The 18749-nt window shown below is 41.6% G+C and overlaps 1 protein-coding gene across 2 annotated transcripts in view; it reads left to right on the top strand.

Moving 5' to 3' along the window:
- Positions 1-18749, top strand: part of mcmdc2 (minichromosome maintenance domain containing 2) — a 110206-nt gene that overhangs the window by 57817 nt on the left and 33640 nt on the right. The window contains exons 6-8 of one of the 2 annotated variants that reach the window (XM_041189454.1): positions 6238-6345; positions 15228-15345; positions 16491-16766. In XM_041189454.1, the coding sequence (XP_041045388.1) occupies positions 6238-6345; positions 15228-15345; positions 16491-16766 (502 nt within the window). Of the gene's footprint in view, positions 1-6237; positions 6346-15227; positions 15357-16490; positions 16767-18749 lie in introns of both variants that reach the window. The other variant, XM_041189455.1, reaches the window with a different exon arrangement.

Here is an 18749-nt window from a genome sequence, read left to right as displayed (position 1 = left end):
AGCGAGTGGGCAAAAATTTGGCAGATGGAGTCTAATGTGGGAAAATGTGAGGTTGTCTACATAGGAGGGAAGAATAAATATATAGAATATTATTTAAATAGACAGGGACTACAGAATGCTGCAGTACAGAGGGATCTGGGTGTCCTTGTACATGAGCCACAAAGAGTTAGCATGCGAGTACAGCAAGTAAATAGGTAGGCAAATGGAATGTTGGTCTTTATTGCAAGTGGGGTGGAATATAAAAGTAGGGAAGTCTTGTTACAGCTGTACAGGGTTTGTGAGACCACACCTAGAGTATTGTGTATAGTTTTGGTCTCCTTATTTAAGGAGGAATATACTTCCATTGGAGGCAGTTCAGGGAAGGTTCACTAGGTTGATTCCTGGGATGAAGATGTTGTCTTATGAGGATCTGTTGAGCAGATTGGGCCTATACAGTAAGTTGTCACTTAAAGTTGTAGTTGTGTTCCTGAAAAATGCGACTTTAAGTGAAACGACTTTAAATGAATCATTGGTTCCCATGGGGATCAATGTTAAAACGGGAGTTAGTTTCTTTCGGCCATTTCTCTCCCGGACAAACCTATGTACAGGTTAAAATATTGTACCGGACATTTGCAGTACTGTGCGTTCCTAGCTGAAATAACTTGAAAAATAAAATAAATCACTAATATAAAAAAAAATACAATATATATTATACAGTAAATGTAAATAAATATGAAAAAATTACCAGGTTTTCGATTAGCCAGGCTGCATCTAATGGCAGAAGTTAGTCAGTGCAGGTAGCAGCTGAAGAAGTGCCAGGACTTCACATGAGCTGAGACCGGGAATGGGAACTGAGGGAAAAGTAGCAGCTGAAGACGTCCCTGGTGGTGTTCCTTTGGACATTTCTCTTTAAAAGTAAGAATAGAGGACTGGAAAAGGAATGGACGGGGAAGAGGGACTTCGGGATGGAGGGCGGGAGTAGAAGCACTGGGGCAAATGTCATGTACATGCAGGCCACAGAACAGGAAGCCTGTGACAATGTTATTGTGAACCTCGCAACATTAAATGGATATATTGTCCCAATTTTATTAACAATGTTAAAGCGAAATAACGTTAACAGAGTCAGCATTAAGCAGAGACTTACTGTACTCACTGGAGCTTAGAGGAATGGGAGGTGATCTTATTGAAACATATAGGATTCTGAGGGGGATTGACAGAGTAGATGATGAGAGGATCGTTCCTTTTGTGGGGGAATCTAGAACTAGGGACTATGGTTTCAGAATAAGTATCTCCCATTTAATACAGTGATGACTAGGACTTTCTTCTCTCAGAGGGTTGTTAGAATGGCCTTCTCCTGCCCCTTTTCCTTATGTTCTTATCTTCTCATGGTATTTAGACAGCAAAAAATAGTGAAAAGTATAGTGTTTTAGATGGGAGCAAGGAAATCCCCAATTAGGAAGTAGCTGGGTGTTTGGGGAAATGTGAAATGACCGAAGAATATAATACTTTTCAAGATTAAACAAATTGTTAAGCAACCCCAATTTCCCTATCCCACTCTCTTGTCGACCTTTGCGCCCAGTGCATCCAAGGAAGATTAGCCTTGCCAATCTTCTTCCTATCCAACTCATTTCTCCCCTGTGGACTCTGCCAGTGGATCAGATCTCACTGTTCCCCGTCCCCACCGTCGCACACCCCCCACCCTCCCACCCCTTACACATCTCCCTCCTGAATATCCATTCACTTCTGAACAAGGCCCTTTCCATCCATGAAATTATTAGGGTGTTTGCATCGATATCATGGTCTTATTGGAAACTTCTGAGGAGTGATGACACCTTTCCACTTAATGAAGCTTCCCTGCCTGACTACATCATCCACCACTGTCGTGGTGGCTGTGTGGCGTTTATCGCTAGGTCACACATTGACCTGGCCCCTTAATCCTCTTGCACTGCCTCCTCCTTTGAGCATCTCATCTTTTTCTACCACTGTCACCTTTCTTACAAAATCATCATTCTCGACTGCCCTCCTAAGTATGATAAAAAAAATTTCACTGAGATATCCTCCCGGCTATCCTCCCTCACCTTCTGCACTGAATGATTTCTCATCCTCAGTGATTTTATTCTCCATCTCAATTCATCATATTCTTTCTTGTTTGACTTCGTTGACCTCTTTCCTTCCTAAATTTCTCCCTCCATGTAAACTTCCCAACCAATATTCACGGCCATCCCCTTGACTTTGTCATCACTTGCAGTCTTACTAAACCTATTGTACTATCACAGGTAAGGCCACCTCTGATCACTTCCTTTTACCACTCACCACTCCATCCCCCTTCTATGCTTCCACCTTACTGTATCTGTCTCTGGAACAAACTATCTCCCAATTCATTTGCGACTCACTTTCAAAATCCCAATTGTCTAGCCTTTGGCCCTCTGTTCACTACAACGTTTTTGCTGTTCAGGTGCACCCTCACCTCCACCTTTGATGCTCTCCCAGAAGGAAAAAACTGTAAAAACTGGGAAATAGGAATACTGGTCCAAACTGGTCTTGTATACCTTAAAATGGAACACCAATAAAACTGGAAAATCAGAGTACTGGTCCAAACTGTTTTATCCTTCTGGGCTAGTCCCAGTGAAGCCATTACTCTCTCTCATCCTGGCCATTTCCCCAGTATGGCCTTCATCTCCAATCCCTTAAATTTAAGGGGCACAGGCTTAAAAAGTTATGGTAGATAACTGGTTTAGCCTTGCACCGCCAGATTTGCTGGACCACTTAAAACACTATCGGGTCCTGCTTTCATCTGCTATAACTGGTCACTATTACAGGATCATCATGGAATGTAAAGATAATGCCCAGCTTTTTTCTGTACTGTAAACCATCTTCTTAAACCTCTCTCCTCTGAACTCTCAACTCTCACCACCAATAATAAGTGCGAGTAGCTCATGGATTTCCATGTCACTAAGATCAAGATCATCCGTTTAGCTGGATTTGCCATGTTGCCTCCTTTTACAAGCCCATCTGGCCCAATTTCTCTAATGGTCCCCCTACCTTAGCCTTACATTTGCATGTTTCTCTAGTTTCTCTCCTACTCCTCATGCGCTCTCTGAGCTCATCTTGTCCATGAGACCCATCTCCCTATTCCCAATAAACTAATGATCACCTAACTCCTCCTCCTGGTTCCCAATATTGTTAACAATTCTCTCTCTTCAAGTTTTGCCCCTCTCTCCTTTACATCTGCTGTGATCAACACTGTCCTCAAAAACACCTCCTGACCCTACTATTTTTGCAAACTACTGTCCCATCTCCAACCTCACTTGCCTCTTCAAAGCCCTTGAATGTGTTGTCGCCTCCTAAATCCATGCCCATCTTTCCCGGAACTCCATGTTTGAATTCCTCCAGTCAGATTTCTGCCCCTGCCATAATACTGAAACAGCTCTTAACAAAGTTACAACTGACATCCTATGTAACTGTGACAAAGGTAAACTCTCCCTCCTCATCCTACTCGATCGATCTGCAGCCTTTAACACAGTTGACCACATCATCCTCCTCCAACTTCACTCTGCTGTCATTCAGCTGGTTAGGACTGTTTTCACTTGGTTCCATTTTTATCTATCTAAGCATAACCAGAGAATCATTTGCAATGGCTTCTCTTCCGACTCTGGACCATTTCCTCTGATGTCCCTCAAGAATCTATGCTTGGCTTCCTCCTATTTCTCATCTACTTGCTGCCCCTTGGTGACATCATCCAAAAGCAGTGTTAGTTTTCACATGTACGCTAATGTCACCCAGCTCCATTCCACCACTACCTCTCTCAGTTCCTCCACTGTTACTAAATTATCGGACTGCTTATCTGACATCAGGTACCCAATGAGCAGAAATTTCCTCTAATTAAGTATTGGGAAGACTGAAGCCACTGTTTGTGGTCCCTAACCATTGACTCCATTCGTCTCCCATTCTGAGATTAAGTCAGTCTGTTTGTACCTTGGTGTCATATTTGACCCCAAGATGATCTTCCGACTCACATTCACACCATCACTAAAACCCTTTAATTCCACCTCCATAACATTATCCGACTTTTCCCTTGTCTCAGCTCATCTGCTATTGAAATCCTCATCCATGCCTTCATTACCTTTAGACTTCACTGTTCCATCCCACACCTGGCTGGTCTCCCACAATCTTACCTCTGTAAACTTGAGATCATCTAAAACTCTGCTGCCTGTGTCTCAGTTTGCACCAAGACCCGTTCATCTATCAAACTTGTGCTCGTTGTCGTATATTAGCTCCTGGTCAAGCAACGTCTTGATATTAAAATTCTCATTCTTGTTTTCAAATCCCTCTGTGGCCTTTCCCCTCCCTATCTCTGTAATCTTCTCCAGCCTCACAACCCTCCGAGACATCTGTGTTCTTCTGTTTCTGGCCTCTTGCACATTCCTGATTTTAAATGCTCCACCATTGGTGGTCATGCCTTCAGTGGCCTAGGCTCTAAGCTCTGAAATACACTCCTTCCACTTCTCTATTTCACTTTCCTCCTTTAAGCCACTTCTTAAAACCTACATGTTTCGCCAAGCTTTTGGTCATCTGACCTAATATCTCCTTGATGGCGTATTTTGTTTTATAGGGCAAAATTTTCCCCCCATCGGGATGGAAGAGCGTGAGCGGGCAGGTTCCTGATCAGCGCCCCTGGTCAGGGGTGTGCCACTATTTTACGTGAGCGGACCCCAGTTAAGGCCCAACCAGCATGACATCCGCCAGGAAGCACTATGCGCTCCCTGTGCAGGCCAAGGGGGGCGGGGGGTGGAATTCCCTCAGCTGGGAGTGCACTCTTTTGCGCATGTGCACGAAATAGCGCACAGATCTCCCTGAGGCTAAGTGCTGCCTCAGGGAGATCGGCTAAGATTTTCAACTTTTAATAAAGGAGTTTAAAAATTTTCCCTGCCATGTCCCTTTGTATGACACTGTCACATAAGTTGGGACATGTCCATAACTTTTATTTAAGCCTTTCATTAAAATTTAAATACCCTCATGAAACCTCATCATGGATGAGGTTTCATGTTTTTTCACAAGCCTGCCAAGGCTTCACAAGGCTTCTTAAGGTTGGACGGGTAGGTCCATTAATGAGCTGAATTGGTTTTCTAATGGCCTTAATAGGCTGTTGACAGGTCAGCGGGTGCACATCCAACTCAGCTGTGCCCCCGCCAACCTGAAAATGGAAGTGACACGGGGTGACACCAGGAGTTCCACCCAACGTCACCCCGCGTCATTTTACGTGTCAGTGAGCGGACCCCGCCCCTGCTCGCTGACCGGAAGATCCTGCCCATAACGTTCCTGTGAAGTGCCTTGGGATGTTTTATTATGTTAAAGGTGCTCCATAAATATAAGTTGTTGCTTCAACAGACTGACTTATTGCACTTACATGATTACATTTTTGGGGAAACTGTATAAAGAAAGAGATATCTCTTTTTAGTTTTCCAGGGTTCTTTAGAAAAAGTATAAAGATCAAATGACCCTGTCATATAACTGAGAGAAGAATATAAAAATGTGAATGCATTTTAGAAATTGCACATTTTCTTCTCTACAACATCTTGCAATTGTAAAATATTACAAGCCTCAAGCAAGCCTGAAAGCATTCAGTTGGAAGTTTAAAAATTTCATTATTCATACTCTAGGAACAGGAGTAGGCAATTCAACCCTCAAGCCTGTTCTGCCTTCAGTTAGATCATGGCCGATGTATATCTCGGATCTATTTACCCCCTCCTTCGCTGCACATGTCTTGATATTCTTACCTAACAAAAATGTATCAATCTCAGTTTTGAAATATCAATTGACCTATCATCTACTGCCTTTTCTGGGAGTGAGTTCCAGATTTCCACTACCTTTGTGTAGAAAGGTGCTTCCTGATTTCACTTCTGAATGGCCTAGTTCTAATTTGAATATTATGCCCTCTTGTTCTTGATTCTCCAACCAATGAAAAACTGGAGTCATCTTATAGAATCATTGTATCATTTTAAGCATCTCGCTGAGATCACCCCAGCCTTCTAAACTCAAGACAGTACAAACCTTTCTCATAATTTTACCGTTTAAGTCCTGCCATCAGTCCAGTGCATCTGCCCTTCATGGTCAATATGTACTTAATTGCTTCCATTAAATTTCTTTAACTTAAAAAATGGTGACTTGAAAGCATATAAATAATAATTCCTGTGAACTCTGCAGTACAACTACATTTGCTAAGTTATTAATTTTGGTTTGTTTATATATTTTCAAAAGACAAACAGCTTGTTGAAATGATTGATGCAGCTGCCCTCAATGTTATTAAAGGAAATCAAGTCAATAGATCATATACCAGATACCAATCTTTCACTGTATTTTTAAGGGGTAAGTTTGCTTTTTTATTGTAATATGGGCTGAAAGTTCTGTTTTCACAATTCTATTGAAATGGTAAACAATATTTCAAAGTTATCAATCTCAAATCAATTAATTCATAAATTCTTTGGTCACTAGTAAGTGATTGGAAATAAAAGTAAGGTGGCATAAGTTTAGTAAATCATATTTAGTAACTTCCTGTGTTTGACTGTACAACTGGCTTATTTCCTTTAAACACATTTCAAATGAATATTAGAAAAATATTCAGAAGGTAACATGCCAGCTATTAAAGATGAATCTATTTCGGATGAGTATCCTCCTTAGTCACAATCTGGAACTAAGATTTACTAATAAGCCAGTATATTTTAAAGGGTGAGACACTGGACTCATTAGTGGTAATTTTTTGTGGCTATGGATGCCCTTCGAGTTCCAAAGTGTCAACATATTGGTGATGGCACTAGCATATGTAAAGTGAACAGCCACTGGAAGTATGCAGATAATGATGTCAGCCAGTTTGACAGCAGTGGTGCCATTTGGGAGCTCAATGCTTCAGCTAATGCACTCTCTTAATCTTGCACAGCTGATCATGCATTCATCAGCAAGAAGGACCCTGCTCCTCCTCACCAGCACTATTTAAAGGGATCAGCTACCTACAGGTTACTTGCTAGTCCATTTCTTCTGGCTTTTGCTATGTTTCTCCAAGTATTTGAGGCTTTCAATAATGGTTTCAAGTTGTAAAATCTACAAGCAGCACTGTGGCAGGTGCAGGAGGACATTTTGCTTACTTCAAGCCTTCTGCACAAACCAGTCACTCCCAGGTATAGGTACACTAGTGGGCATTCCCTTGGAATACAGCATGACTTGGAGAATGAACAGAGGCCATGCAGAGCAGGGCAAATTGCTTAAAGAGGGAAGAGGAGGAGGGTGAAGGTCTCTCAGCAGGAAGTCATATCCACCTCTGGTATTCAGCGCGCAATTCTCCTACCTGAACCTCACAGGGAACAATCTGCACTTCAGTAAGGATGTCCTCACTGAAATCCGCCATCTGCTGCAGCCACAACTGCAACCTCAGAGCAAGGCAAAGTCCAGATTACTAGTGGTTGTAAAGATAACTGTGGCAATGAACTTTTATGCATCCAGCTCCATCAAGATTGCAGCTAGAGATATTTACAACAGCTTGCAGTTTTCTGGTCACAGTTGTATAGGGGAAGTCACTGAGACCTCTTCTCAATGATAGCTAACTACATTTCATTTTCTCTTGCTAGAGAACCGCAGCCAAAATGAGTACATGGCTTTGCAAGGTGGAGGGTGTCATTGACTACATGCACATTGTTTTGCGGGTGCCACATATCATATCTGCCAAGTACAGGAACTAAAATGGATTCCACTCCCTCAAGGTTCAGGTCGTGTGTGACCATAGGCAGTGATCATGTACTTCAATTTCTTGCCAACTGCATTTGAGCCACCAAAGCAAGCCAAAAGAAGGCTAGTAGGTGATAAAGACTATCCACTGATGAACTGGTTGATAATTCCAGTTCGCAACCCACACACATAGCAGCATGTATATGATAAAAACTATGCTGCCACATGAAATGTGATAGAGCAGACTATTGTCCTGCTGAAATATTGGGCTGTAACTTCCAGTGGAATGGTAATTGAGTTGGATTGCCACTCCGCTCGAACTTACTTACCTGGAAATTCAGGTGATCCTATATCGCCCGATCTTCCAACTCAGGCCAGGTGAGATCTATGTAGCGCACCGGGTTCCTGAAGGTAACTCAGTCAAAGGTAAGCCATGGCCCCTTTTTTAAGGCACTAGCTGCTGTAAGCCAGATAAAGGTTTCAAAGGTTCAGCCAATTTTAAAGGTCTTTGACAAGCTAGGGAGAAGATAAATGTATAAAGTAAGTGCGTAGGATTTGACGGGGGTGAGTCAGGTCAGGCCTTGGAGGGGTGAGGTTGGGGAGTCAAAAGTCCGGTCTGGGGGTGCGGAGTTGGGAATCAGGAATGGGGCTGGGGGATGGTTTGGGAGATGGGCCTGGAGTGGGGGGACGTTGGGCCAGGCCTGGGGGTGGGGAGTCAGATTGGGCTTGGGGAGGTGGGGGGAGTTGGGAGTTGGGACTGGGCAGGATGCGGGACTGGGCAGGATGCGGGACTGGGCAGGATGCGGGACAGGGCAGGATGCGGGACAGGTCAGGTCGGGCCAGGAGTATGGTGAGGTGGTCAGGGGGTATTTGAGGAGAGGGGCTAAGTCCTGTGGTGGGAGTGCCATGTGCAGTCGGAAGGCTGGGAGGAGTCCCGTGGGGGACAGGTAGGTCAGTGCTATAGTTACCCAGAAGCTACAAATGGTTTTAATTCTTCTAATGTTTTTTGGGTAACTATTGCTGTAACATATTCGGAACCATCTGAAGTTTGCGATTTAAATCACATTTTCAGATGGTTCTCAGTGCAGGGCAATTGCCCATTGGAATTTTGAACTAGTATTTTGAACTTAAATAAGGGCAACTGTGTGGGGATGAAAGCTGAGCTAGTTGAAGTGAACTGGAATAGTAGTCTTGGGGATAGATCAATAGAGAGGCAGTGGCAGATATTTAAGGGGATATTTCAGAATAAGTATATTCCTACTATGAAGAAAAATTCTAAAGGGAGGCCCCATTATCCATGGTTAACTAAAGAAGTAGTTAAGGAAAGCATCAGACTTATGGAAAAAGCATATAACTACGCAAAGATGAGTGGCAAGTCAGATGATTGGTCAGAATATAAAGAACAGCAGAGAATGACTAAAAGATTAATTAGAAGAAAGAAATTAGGGTATGAGAGGAAGTTAGCTAGAAATGTAAAAACCGATAGCAAGAGTTTCTATAGGTATATAAAAAGGAAAAGAGTAAGTAAAGTAAGTGTTGGTCCTCTAGAGAGTGAGAATGAAGAGTTAATAGTTGATAATAGGGAAATGGCAGATGAAATGAACAAATATTTTGCTTCTGTCTTCACTATAGAGGATACATTCCAGTAATAGCTGTAAATCAGGAGGTTGAAGAGAGAGAGCAACTTGATGAAAATACAATCACTAGAGAAGCAGTACTGAGCAAACTTATGGAGCTGCAAGCTGACAAGTCTCCAGGTCCTGAAGGACTTCATCTTAGAGTCTTAAAAGAGACGGTTAATGAGGTAGTAGATTTGTTGGTGTTAATTTTCCAAAATTTACTAGATTCTGGAAAGTAGCAAATATAACCTCTATTCAAGAAGGGTAGGAGGCAGAAAACAGGAAATTATAGGCCAATTAGTTTGACGTCTGTTGTGGGGAAGGTGTTAAGTGTCAGAAAAACTCAAAGTAATTGGGAAGAGTTAACATGGTTTTGTAAAAGGAAAATCTCGTTTAACTAATTTATTAGAGATTTTTGAAGGTGTGACATATGCTGTGGATAAAGGGGAGCCTGTAGACATATTGTACTTGGATTTCCAGAAGACATTTGACAAGATGCCACATCAAAGGTTATTGCGCAAAGTAGGAGCTCATTGCGTAGGGGGTAACATATAACATGGAAAGAAGATTGGTGGCTGACAGAAAACAAAGGGTCGAATTTTAAGACAACACAATTTTACGGTCGAGCTGAAGTTATTGGAGTTTAGAATGGCTTGTCGCATTTTACAGTCCCATCCCTGCCGTGATGGGGCCGTAAAATTCCAGTCAGAGAGTATGCATAAATGGGTCTTGGCAGGATGTGACAAGTGGAGTCCCTCAGAGGTCTGTGCTAGGGTCTCAACTTTTTACAATTTTCATCAATGACTTAGATGAGAGGAGCGAAAGCATGGTAGCTCAATTTGCAGATGACACAAAGATAGGTAGGAAAGTATGTTGTGAAGAGGACATAAGGAGGTTGCAAATGGAAATGGATAGGATGAGTGAGTTGGCAAAAATTTGACAGATGGAGTACAATGTGGGAAATTGTGAAATTTCACTTTGGCAGGGAGAATAAAAAAACAGTATTATTTAAACAGAGAACAACTGCAGAATTCTGAGGTGCAGAGGGATCTAAAAGAAGTTAGTATGCAGGTACAGCAAGCAATTAAGAAGGTTAATGGAATGCTATCCTTTATTATGAGGGGAATTGAACTTAAAAGTAAGGATGTTATGCTTCAGTTATGCAGGACATTGGTGAGACTGCACCTCGAATACTGTGTGCAGTTTTGGTCTCCTTATTTAAGGAAGGATGTAAATGCATTGGAGGCAGTTCAGAGGAGGTTTACTGGATTGATACCTGGAATGAGCAGGTTGTCTTATGAGGAAAGGTTGGACAGATTGGGCTTGTTTCCATAGAGTTTCGAAGAATGAGGTGTGACTTGATTGAAGTATATAAAATCCTGAACAGTCTTGACAAGGTGGACGTGGAAAAGATGGTTCCTCTTGTGGGCGAGACCAGGACTAGGGAATACTGTTTTAAAATTAAGAGTTGCTCTTTTAGGACAGAGATGAGGAGAAATTTTTTCTCTCAGAGGTTTGTGCGACTTTGGAACTCTGTGCCTCAGAAGGCGGTGGAGGTGAGTTCATTGATTATTTTTAAGGCGGAGGTAGGTAGATTCTTTTTAGGCAAGGGAATCAAAGGTTATCAGCGGTGGATGGGAATGTGGAATTTGAAACACAATAGATCAGCCATGATCTTATTAAATGGTGGAGCAGGTTTGGGGGGCTGAATGCCCTACATCTGCTTCTAATTCATATGTTTATATGGGCAACTGCCATGCAATCCTTACTTGGGAACTTCCGGGACTTGGGGGGTGTAGGTGGCATGGTTCCCCAGTGTATCTTTGGGGTAACCCCCAGATACACTGCCCTGGAGCTCAGAAGTTACAGTGTTTCCATTGTCTGTACATCTCTGCAGGAGCCCTGCAGTATTCGTCAGAGCGGTGGTCAAGACTTGTGATCTGCTGCATGATGCACATCTTCACCATCATGAGGGGACAGCTCTTGCTGTCATCTATTCAGCAACAAGCTGAGGAAGAGGGACATAAGATAGCCCCTTTCTGCCCAGGAAGAACTCATCAAAGTGCAAAACCAGTAACTGTATCTCCAACTCCTTATTCACCAACAGTACTAAACCTTATCTTCCCTATGGTACTGATCAACACAGAGTCTACTTGGCCACACTGTATAATCAGAAGCTACTACAAAATAAAAATTTGAAACTAAATTTATAAATTAAATTATCCAATATTTCTTACAAAAGCCAACTAAACACCCTCGAGCATTCCCTTGGTGCCTGTCTTCCATCTCCCTTTGCCTATTCTAGGGCTGCTATGCAATGCAATCCCAGTGGCTGCAGCATGGCTGCTGACTTTTAGTGGAGGAGACTGAAATTGGCTTTGGAGGTCAACTTTGAGCAGCTCCGGGCGTAGGAGATCTCCCCATGGGCTGCAGACTGGAATGTGATTCGATAAAATTGAAATCAAGTCCTGCCATTAGATTTGGCAGGACCTCTGGGAAACACCTATTTCTGGGTATCCTGGCCTCTAAGCCCTGTCCCTCCCTCCCCCTCCCCACACTCCACCATGCTCCTTCCACACTTTTGGGTTATTATCGGGCTCAAAGGCTTGGAGCTGAGCAGAAATGCAGTAACATAAAAAGAGATTTTTAATTTTGCATGTGTGATTGTGTTTTAAACACGCATATCAATGATTGATTTTCAAGCTGTAATCTACATTTGGGATACAGATTTTTGTTTTTAGCAGCTGGTGTTACACAAACACTTTATTTTTTGACAAAATGGACCAGGCTCTCCTCTTTCAAAGGCTGTGATTCATGCTGAGGTGTAACTCCATGGACCTCAGCAGCCCTTTGGTATCTCTGCTCAGTGACCATTCTTATGTGTGAATCCAAACAGTGAAGCCATTCAGATATGCAAGTATTGCACGAAACTCTCATCCTGCCCTCATCCAATGTGCTCATACATGCACTCCCAGCAGTAATCATTCGTTAGCAGTCAAAAATAAATGAATTTTCTACTTCCGTAGCCTAGGGCAACCAAGGACATTTATGAATACCTACACCATCATCACCTTGGGTGAAATCAGGGACAAAATCTGGAATGTTCCTGATATTCAAGATTCAATACCACACTCTCCACTGAGGCATTTCAACATTTTAAACTCCTCAGGATGAATGTACCAAGCAGCGTTCTGCGTATCAGAAGGTTATAATAGATACAAGCTCCTACTTACTTATTTTGCAGTGGAATGAATTGAAAGCACAGGAATTCAATTAATGATGAATAACAGAAGGGTGGAGGTCTTATGGTGCAGTAGGTATCATCCCTACCTCTGAGCCAGACGCTACAGGGTTAAAATCCCATTCCAGAACCTGATGGTCAAGGAAGGTGTGTTCATAATGCGGCCAAACAGGTTGCATATCAACTTGTAAATCCTTCCAACATATGCCAATGGCAGGCAGTAAGAGTGGGAGAGATTCCTGATCAGCTGTGTGATGGAAAGAATGTTGGAGCCTCTACCATCACTATCCATGGCTCCAGGTTGTGACATGCATGTAAAAGTGTATGTCACCAAAGCAACTCCAATTCCTTGGTGAGACTGGTTGCTCAGTTGGCTGGATGGCTGGTGTGGACCAGATTGGTGCCCTCATTGTGGGGTGGTTTCTGACTAGGGTGGTATCAGGTTCTGCCTCCTAGCCCTACTGGAGGTTGTGGTGCTGTGGGTCGGACCTGCCTTCAGTCAGAGAGCTAAAGAAGAACAGAAAGACATTTAACAATACAAAAAAATACATTTTGTGTCAGATATAGGAATCATTAAAAATAACTTTTCATCAATAAATTCCCTTTCTTTTTCGGTTGGTGAATTGATAAAAAAAAACTTTGAGAGAAAATGATATGTTCCATTGCTTTCTTTTCAAAACTAAACTCTAGAAATATGCATTCATTCATTTGTGAAATTAGCGATGTGCTGGATATGCCATGCTGACATCAAAGATGCAGGGCATCTCTTTTCATGATTTTGCAGGGACCTGGATCATCCTTAGTTACTGCCATGGTGTCAATATTTTTTATACTGCTGCAGTCTTTCATTCCTGATTGGATATTGAGCAAGGGCAATACATTAATGCAGTTACCATACAGCTATAAGACTGGGTCACTAATCAAAGTGTGACTCAGGTTCATATCCTCCTAACAATTTTTATTATGTAAGGGAAAGGCTTTTGGGGGAACCAGTGGGAGCTGCGGCTTGTACTTGGATTCATTTACACAACCAGAAGAGGTTCATGTTAGAAGTCAGCTGCATAATACCACTTTAAACACAGCATGTATAGCCAGTAATCTGTGGCATAGGCTGTAGGCTGAAATAAGTGTGAGTAAATGAGGACCTTATCCTGCAAACAGAAATAGTGCTGAAACCTTGGAAATTTCAAAGGATCACAGGTCACCTAAGTGTGCTTAGCTTGAGTGTGAATAAATGAAGATGTCGGATGCAGGTAAGTTGCTTTGTGGGCTCACTTTTCCAAATGGTAATGCAACAACCATTCCAGTTTAAAGTGGAAACAAATAGAGTGTACCCTGCTACAGTGTGGTCTTGCTTGTTACACATGGAGAGAGCCATTTGCTGGGTTCTTAGCATGCAGTCACAGTGATGATTTAACAGGTTGAAAGGAAAGTATTTGTGGCATGTATCTACTTGATGTACAGGAGTATTAGCTACCCTTGCTTTGGGAGATTATGAACCCAAGTAATTTGACTGAATAACGTTTACTCTGTTTACTCCTGTATGAAAATTGGCTGGGGTCCCAAGTAGGGCACTCCTCCTTGTCTGCACTTCTTGCAGAAGCAACTACAAAGCAGCAGCTGGAATTAGAGGTGTTCTCATTGTTATCCAGCTATTTCCATTTTAATACCCAGGAACAATGAAGAAGTTCCTTTAAATAGCTGTTTCAAATTTTAAAAAGCTATTTATCACACTTGGTCATAGCAATTTCCTGCCTGTGAGTCCAAAAGCTTCCTATGGGTAAAAATGAGACAGATCTTGAGCAATCCCACAAGGTTAGCCAATCATGGTCACACTAGAAAATTGATTCTTGTGTATGGATTATAATTTGGTTTGATGTTAGCAAAGAATATCATTATGGTTTGTGCTGTCCACAACTTTCTGCCCATTAGAATGAATGGATAAAAAATGATGGGCTGGCAAGTACCCAGATCTAAGTGTCGGTAAGCTGCATGCCTTTGGTAGTGTAATGTTGTTTACACAGAATTGCAGTATCTTCACTGCTCATTTATTAAATTACAATCTGCAATTGCTTAAACTGGAAATTTGATGTCTCATAAGTATTAAAATACAAAGTGTGTGGGATCAAAGACATTCAAAATCTGTATGTGACCTACTTCTCTTTGCTTCATCTTCAGTTTTTCCTATGTCATTACATCTTGCAGAAACCAGAATTGTGTCAAATGTTGAAATTATTGCCAGCAATGTTATAGTATGAATGCTTATTTCAGGTTAAGTCCTCCATTAAAAAGCAGAGAGAAGATTTTGATATGAATTTGGTTCAAGAACATTGGCAACAGTAATTTGTGGCCTGTAGACTTCTCCAGTTAATGTGATGGAGAAAGTACAATAATATTTGGCTGACTTGGAGAAGGTTTGTTTTTCCCAACACCAAATAGCAATTTTACTTTTGTTGGATATTCTACCCAGCAGTCTAGTTCACAACTGCAAAGAGATTCATTCAACGGAGACCTAACAGAATAAACAACGTATTAAAAACAGTTTCATGCCTGTGGGTCAGTTTGGACTTCTGAACTGAAAAATGTCTCAGCACTTTATCATGTTCAATATAGCCAATATGTAAGATATAAGGAAATTATGTTGGAAATTTGAAATACTTATTCTTTTTAAGATGACCTTCCTAACAGTATGAAGATGGGTGATAGATACTATGTAATAGGAATTCCAGCTCATATATACAGTGGTTCACAGCTACAATTATGCATGGAAGCAAACAGCATACAGCACTGGTTTTCAAATGGTAAGAATTATATTAATTTTCAATACTTAGGAGGAACCCTAATTGACATCAGTGACTTTAGAATATAGTTTAATATAGTATGTGCAACTCTTATGAGTTCAGTTGATAGAGTTTATGATGAGCCTAAGTTCTCATTGCTGTTCATTCAAAAGGATGAAATCCAAGCAATAAATTCAGAATCACCCTTTAATATTGTTAAATATTTATGCTCAGAGTTCAGTGAGATATTTCTGATGATCTAAAGACATTGAAAACTGCCACTATTAACTCTCATAAAAGTACATTCTGCAATTAGCACCTCCATTTATTACACAGGTGCTGACGAGAACTGGATTTCTGTGCTTGCATCAATTGTCAATTTGGGGAAGGCAGAGATGAATGCAGTTATACTCAAAAACAAATGTATCTGCCTCTGACCTCTCTTTTCCTGGCTAATTTTCTCCCCTCCACTCCAAGGACACCAGGTAGTCTCCACTGCCCTGCTGAGTTGGGCATTATTCATGTTTGAACCCTTACAGTGAGTTTCAGCTAGCCTTTTGAGCCGGGGAGATATCACAGCTAATTCTAATTAATTCTCAGTCCACCCGCTATATACATGTATTTCCATGAGGCATGTTGATAATGTGATCATGATCTCAACTCAGACACTGAGGCCATTGTAGTATCTCAGTTACAGACCCAGCTGCATCTCTGTAAATGCTCAACTAAGATCAGCTAACATGTCACAGGCCAGGGATTGAACTTGGCATCTTCTTGGTCTGTGTGCCTCAGTTACTCACTGAGCCATTGTGAGCACACTGCCATTGGGACTGGTAAAGATTTAAGAGAGCTAAACAGTTTATTACTAACTTTAAAACCTTTGCATTTTGGTTAGCACCAGCAGTAGTTGTTCTGTATCCTTACTGTTTACCAACATGACACCATCTCTCCAGTTGCTCTCATCACCAGTCTGCATACATTTTTTGGTTTTGTATTGTACTTCCAGTATTGATATATTACCCAAGTTTACACAATGGTAGGGCAAAAGTATAGTATTAACACAGCATAAAAGAAACTCAGCCTGTTTTAAAGTAACTTGAACTGTTTCAAACTGCTTGAAATTAGTATAAACAAAATTTGTTGAACCTGCTAAAGTAATAAAAATAATGTATTTCTTTATTGTTCCTGTAAAGATCCACCTTTCATCAGCGACAACTTCAAATATCTATTGTCTATCACTGCATCTTCACCCTGGAGATTCACAGCCATTCTAGCTGACATCTTTGCTGCACAGATTATCCCTCCAGGAACTTACAACATCCTCAAACTCAGCCTGTTACTGAGTCTGGTTCAGACTTACAATAAAGAAAAGCAGACTACAGAATACTTAGACGTTTTAGTTCTTACAAGTGATCCAGTAACAGTGGACAGGTGCTATCTCATTTTCTTTAACTTCCTGTACAATTTATATAGGATAATGGAAAGAACTGTACCAGATTTGAAGATCTAATTTAGAAGATCTACAGAATATTTTTATATCGCTCAGATATTATGGAATAATAATATTTCCATTGGGTCTGTTCTTCTGCAGCAGATCAGTAGTGACTGATGCTCTAATCCCATAGCTAATGTGTCACAAGTTTATCTCAGGACTCTGCAATCCTGAGAGGAGGGCCATCTCGGTCCCAAGCGTTTCACTGTCATATATAGCAACCATCCAGATCTCAGACTTCAGTCCTTTAGGTGACATTTGGAAAAAATGTTTGAATAGGACTCATAAAAAAAAATCAAAAAGTCAAAGGGATATGCATAGTGAAAAGTTTACTATAATGTTCTCGGGGACTCAAATAATTTTGTTGACAGTATCTGGGACATTATAAGGTGAGGATGACTATGTCAAGCTGTTGCTTGACTAGTCTGTGAGATAGCTCTCCCAATTTTGGCATTAGCCCCCAGATGTTAGTAAGGGGGGCTTTGCAGGGTTGACATTGCCTAGGCAAATAGGTTGCCTAGGTCGATGCCAGGCAGTCCATCCGATTTTATTCCTTTCATGTGACTTTGTAGCAGTTTGTTACAACTGAGTGGCTTGCTAAGGCATGTAAGAGTCAATCATATTCCTGTGGGTCTGGAGTCATGTGTAGGCCAGACCAGGTAAGGATGGCAGACAGCAGATTTCCATCCCTGAAGGGGCATCAGTGAACCAGATCAAGTGACAATGATTTCATGGTCATCATTAGGATTCCAGATTTTTATTGGATTCAAATTCCACCATCTGCTATGGCGGGATTCAAACCCCAGAGCATTACCCTGGGTTTCTGGATCACTAGTCCAGCAGCAATACCACTACACCATCACTTCCCCCCATACTCCAGAGTGACAAGCTATAGGATTTAAATTTAACATCATTGTGCATGTTTTATCGGTCCAAACAATAACCAATTTAAGGACAGTAAGGAAATTAGGCTCCTATATACCATCACAATGAAATATTAGCTCATCTTTAAGAATTCAGCCTTCATCAGCTAGTAATTTGGGTGCTTCTGTTAAGAGTGGCTGTTAATAGATGGTTCCTAGGGCAAGACTAATGAAATCTAAAACAGATGACATAAATGAGTACTAAACTCTTCCTTTGTCTGACAGCTGCATTCATGTTAAGAATTCCAGCCGTCCCTTCGGACTTAATGTTTGACACTATTTAAACGTAGCAGAAAGTAGTAAGATTGCAGAAGTGAGAACAGCAGATGCATGGGAAATCATCACCTGTAAGTTCCCCTCCAAGCTACACACCATCCTGATGTGGAACTATATCGGCATTCTTTCACTGTCACTGGATCAAAATCTTGGAACTCCCTTCCTAACAGCACAGTGGGTGTACCTACACCATGTGGACTGCAGCAGTTCAAGAAGGCCATCTTTTCAAGGGCAATTAGGGATGGGCAATAAACTCTGGCCTAGCCAGCAACACCCCCATCGTGTGAAAGAATGATAAAAAAAGGTAGGAGTGATTGCCTTGACATAAAAGCAACATGTGTCTGAGTGTGGCATCAAAGAGCCCAAGCAAAATTGAAGTCAATAAGAATCGGGGCAAAACCCGCCACTAATTGGAGTCATACCTAGCACAAAAGAAAATGGTTGTGGATGTTGCAGGTGAATCATCAAAGTCCCAGGACATTGCTGCCGAAGTTCCTCAGGGTAGTGTCTTAGGGCCAACCATCTTCAGCTGTTTCATCAATGACCTTTTCTCCATTATAAGTCCAGAACTGGGTATGTTTGCTAATGATTGTACAATATTCGATACTATTTGTGATTGCTCAGATACTGAAGCAGTCCATGTCCATATGCAGCAAGACCTGGATAACATTCAGCCTTGGGTTAATAAGTGGCAAGTAGCATTCATGCCACAAAAGTGCCAGG

This window comes from Carcharodon carcharias, chromosome 6 (assembly GCF_017639515.1).
Source record: "Carcharodon carcharias isolate sCarCar2 chromosome 6, sCarCar2.pri, whole genome shotgun sequence".
NCBI classification, from domain to species: Eukaryota; Metazoa; Chordata; class Chondrichthyes; order Lamniformes; family Lamnidae; genus Carcharodon; species Carcharodon carcharias.
This window is presented reverse-complemented; position numbering and strand designations above follow the sequence as displayed.